The sequence below is a fragment of the Lepidochelys olivacea genome (genome assembly GCF_965140295.1).
Source record: "Lepidochelys olivacea isolate rLepOli2 genome assembly, chromosome: 5".
NCBI classification, from domain to species: domain Eukaryota; kingdom Metazoa; phylum Chordata; order Testudines; family Cheloniidae; genus Lepidochelys; species Lepidochelys olivacea.
The window spans coordinates 125,692,906-125,697,321 of record NC_140415.1 but is presented as its reverse complement, the minus strand read 5'-3'; the positions used below and the strand labels follow the sequence as shown (position 1 = coordinate 125,697,321).

General features: G+C 51.3%; 1 protein-coding gene across 1 annotated transcript; it reads left to right on the top strand.

Annotated features, from left to right (window-relative positions):
- Window positions 1–1,245: 1,245 nt before the first annotated feature.
- TOMM5 (translocase of outer mitochondrial membrane 5) lies at window positions 1,246–4,006 on the top strand. Its single transcript, XM_084627741.1, has 2 exons — window positions 1,246–1,506; window positions 3,607–4,006. The coding sequence occupies exons 1-2, from the start codon at window positions 1,386–1,388 to the stop codon at window positions 3,639–3,641; spliced, it is 156 nt and encodes a 51-aa protein (XP_084483867.1). The 5' UTR covers window positions 1,246–1,385; the 3' UTR covers window positions 3,642–4,006.
- Window positions 4,007–4,416: the final 410 nt, after the last annotated feature.

The following is a 4,416-nucleotide window of genomic DNA, read 5'->3' as shown; positions in this document are numbered from 1 at the left end:
CATCCCTATATTACCCTCAAGCCAATGGGGAAATCGAATGATTTAACAGAAGTTTGAAAGAGAGTTTGCAAACGGCTAAACTGGAAGGGCGATTGTGGATACCCTTCACTACTGATTTCTTGCAAGCATACTGGGCTCCACGACATGCCACAACACAAAGATCACCCGCAGAGTTACTGCATGGGAAACAGATGAATACTAAACTGAACATTGCTGGATTGTTAAATGCATGACCTGGTGCCCCAAATGAGGATGCTGTGGGAAAAACAGTTGAACAGAACCAAGCAAAGTCTAAGGCTTTCACAGATAAGTGGCGGGGTGCTAAGGAACCAAAGTTTGAGTGGTTCCTTCGTTAGAATATGAAAACCTGGAATTTTACGCAAAGGGGACCATAAATTCACAGCTCCTCTTAAAATCATAGAGAAGAAGGGACCTATCGACTTTCGGATGGGTGGGTATGGAATGCTTCTTATCTTGCACCTGCCTATGAGGAGATGATGCCAACACCCAGTCTGCATTGGATGACTTCACCGTAGCACCAACACAAGACATCGCACTGGAACCGGGGCTTGAGAGACGGTCTGTCAGACCCAGACGGCCACCTGTCTGGACTAGAGGCTACGTTATGTAGTATCGACGCCGTTTTCAGTGTAATAGTTCTGCCAACAGTATAGCGTCTTCTTTCATATTTGTTCCTGTGGTGAGAACAATAATGTTCATTTTAATTGGGAGGGTTTCTTAAGCGAGGCGGGAACGTGGTGTTTAGATGTTGCTTGTAATTATTAGCCTTGGGAGCCCCGGCTGTCGGGAGCCTGAAAGGCCAGGGAACAGGAAGAGGAGCTGAGCGGCCGGGAGAGAGCTACCCAGGGTGCAGCAGCAGCAGCAGCTTGGGGAGGAGGTTTCCACTTCGCAAATAAAGGCCCGTTGAAGCTTGTTAGTGCCTTGGCTGGCACAACGCCCCGCTAGGCGCGACTGTGGGGCCTGCGCTGGGCCGGGGCTCAGACTAGAGGCTCACAGTGGTCCCCTCTGGCTTTGAACCCACACAGCCGCCGGCCGGCCGGCCAGACCCGCCCCCGCCCTGCCGCGCCCACAGAGCCGCCAGGTGCACAGCGCCCCCTGCCCTACCCCCACCCAGGGCAGCCGGGCTTCAGTGCGGCTCCCGCGCATGCTCCCGCGACGGCTCCAGGGGCGCCACGCCGCTCCGTCGTCACGTGACGCGCTCCCGGCCTTTCCTCCGCCCCTGCGCGGAGTGACGGTGAAGGGGTTGTGACCGGGAAGGTCCCTGCTGAGGCGCCGTAGCGCGGGCGGGGCCAGAGGGCGGAGCGGGGCAGCAGCGCCCGCCGCAGTCCCGGCCACCACAAAGCCCGAGCTGCCTGGCCGCCGCCATGTTCCGGATCGAGGGGCTGGGGCCCAAGATGGACCCGGAGGAGCTGAAGCGGAAGATGCGGCAGGATGTTCTCAGCTCGGTCCGCACCTTCCTCATCTACGTGGCGCTGCTGCGGATCAGTGAGTGGCGGGCGGGGCGCGCGCTGGCCCTTCCCCTCCCCCAGGGCCTCGCCACCAGCCGCCCGCCCCCACGTGGGCGCGCGCTGCCCCCTCCTCCTCCTCCCTCCCCCCCCCCGCCCGTGACCCGGCCGGCGCTCGGGGCGCGCTCCGCACGTGCCGTGCCCGCCCGTGGGGCGCAGCGCGGAGCCGGCAGGCGCGGGGAACCCTCGGGCGGGCAGCGGGCAGCGGGCAGCAGCAGCAGCGCCGGGGGCGGGGCGGCAGCGCCGGGGCGCTGGGCTGCTCGCCGGGGCCCGTGCTGGTGCCGCGGCCCCTGCTGATGGCCGTGCAGGCAGCCCGCGGCCCGCTGCACCCCAGCTGGGGACGCTGCGGGGACGCTGCGGTGCAGCCGGCTGGGCAGCCCGCCGCAAAAGCCCCAAGCCGCCTTGGGCCGGCCGGAGACCTCCTGCCCCCGGCAAAGGGCGCGCCTGGCGGTAGCGGAAACAGGGCGTCGGGGAAAAGTCTCCCGGCTTTTCGCATGTGCGGCTCAGGAGTCAAGTTTTAAAGCCTGAAAAGGGAGAAAAAACTAAGGGCCCCCCGTGTGCGGCCCCGAGGCCGCGCTGCCCCGCGGGGCTTGGAGCCTGTCGCTGCAGCGAATCGTTCGCCGGGCCCGACACGGACGGGGAGCGGCTCACGTTCGTTTTACAAGGGTCGTTCTCCTGGATCTCTCTGCCCCACGCCTCTCTCAGTAAACGTGTCCGGGGTGACTGTCTCCTGGTGCAGCTCTTTGGCTGTCAGACCTCAGAATAGCTTCTTAAATTCTGGGTCCTCTAACACTAGTTCCGTCTTCAAAGTAAACCTTCTACTCAGCTCCTTAAAATGTGACGTTATAAGTTGTAACACTGAACTTGTACTTCTGCAGGCCCTCAAGCCATTAAGGTATCGATCACCCTTAAAAAAGAAAAAAGCTAAGAGTAAGAGGGAGGCACACCAAAAGTTACCTGAGGGCATTCCTGTCCATTATAGTGTGTTGCATTTGTCAAGTAATGGAATAATTACCCCTTGTCAGCAAAGCAAAGTGAGACTGACATATAGTTTACTACAAAGGCAAGAAAACGCAGCAACATAATACTGTTTTGCTGTGTGCATTCTATGTTCATGTAAAAGCATTGGTGTGTACGAGTAATTCATTGAGTTAGGATCCTTTAAATATTCACCATACATGTCATTAGATGGGTAAAGGAACATTCTTACAGGAAGACACGCTACTATCCTCTTTACAGATGACTTGCAAAGGGAAAACTAGGTTGATCCCGGTGTCTGCTGCTTTATCATGTACAAGAGCCTGAATGGATTGATGTTTTTGCTTGTTGGGTTTTTTTAAGCCCTAAAAATAACATGTCAATTAGAGCAATGTTGAAACTGACAGATTTCCTGCAAACTAAGTTAAACAGGTGTTAACAAATCTACTAACAATCTCAATAAAAATTATTCTTCATGCAGGTCTGATCTGCACTAGAAACTTGCTTTGTGGGTTTTTTATGACCTTTTTATACTGCAAAAATTGCGTTTGCTGGTGTGGTTTATTTTGTTCATGGAACTGGTATGAGCTAGACAAGCAAAAGCACATTTTTGCTAGTGTAAACTGCATCTGCACTAGGAGGGTTTGCCAGTATAGCTGTACTTCCAGACCCTTTCTAATGTACAGAAGGCCCAAGTCTAACTTCCTTGGCACTCTAATTTCTTCATCCTGCCAACTCTTCCAGAAAGCAGTCTAGTTAGTGTAGTAGATCTGAATTTATAATGTAAAAAGCAAGCAAAATCCTCCTAACTTCTGAGCCTCCTTCATACACCATAGGAAGCCAGCTGGGGGGGGAGGGAGGATGGGGTGCAAGCACCCATTTTGTTTTCTTTGCAGGTCACTTTTCAAGACCTTGCTTGAGGTTCTTGCTCAGGTGTTGCTCAGGTTCTTGCTTTGCTCAATGGGAGATCATCAATTTGTGGACAAACAGCAAGTTTAGTTTTTTCCTTGAGATAGGCAGAGTAAATTGTATGCCTAAAACAACTTGTAATCCTGTGTAGTTGAACTAAAAATCTATATCTTGATTGTACATTCTTTTTCAGCTCCATATATCTTAAAGAAATTGGATAATATATGAATACAGAAGAGCTACAAAGACTGGATACATGGAAACACAAAGGATTGTGGCTGCCTTTCTGTTAATAAACAAGATGCAAAAGGCAGACTTCACATACCGAATGGATCTAAAAATTTCATTTAAGCATATTTGACTTTGTGAGAGCAATGGCCTAGCTGGAAGTATGGAAAATGGTTAGTCCTTCTGATTGATTTCAAGTCATGTAATGCTCCCATGTGGCGGCATATCTCTATTTGTGCTGGTACAGCCCTTGTCTTGTGTCCAGAAATTGCATCATACTCCATTTTTGTAAGAAGTATTAAGTGCAAACAGATTTCTTTGTTCTGGAGCTACCTCTAAAATAACACAGTGCTATGGCTGTCAATCTTACTGAACCTGTCTGTGTGAAAAATGAACTTGTTTGGATCCCTAAACTCCATCTAGGAAGCTGTTAACTTGCATCCAGTTAGTTGATTTTTTTATTTTTTGTTGAAATAAAATGGAATAACAAGTCTGTGATTTCAGGCACAGTTCTATTGCTTTATTTTTAATAAAATCAGTTACAGTAGAAGGCTCGTGGGATCTTTTTTACTCCCATCTCCTCACCAAAGTCGTCTTTCCCAAAAGTGTTTCTCATGTATGGAGTTGAGGGAGGGAGGTGTGTGTGGGGATTGGGAAAAGCAGAGATGATAGCAAGAATGAGGAAGGGGATAGGAAATGCAGTGCTTGTACCTTTTTAAGTAGGAGACTGTTCATGCCCTGAAAAGTTTACAGTCAAAATAGACAGGACAGATAA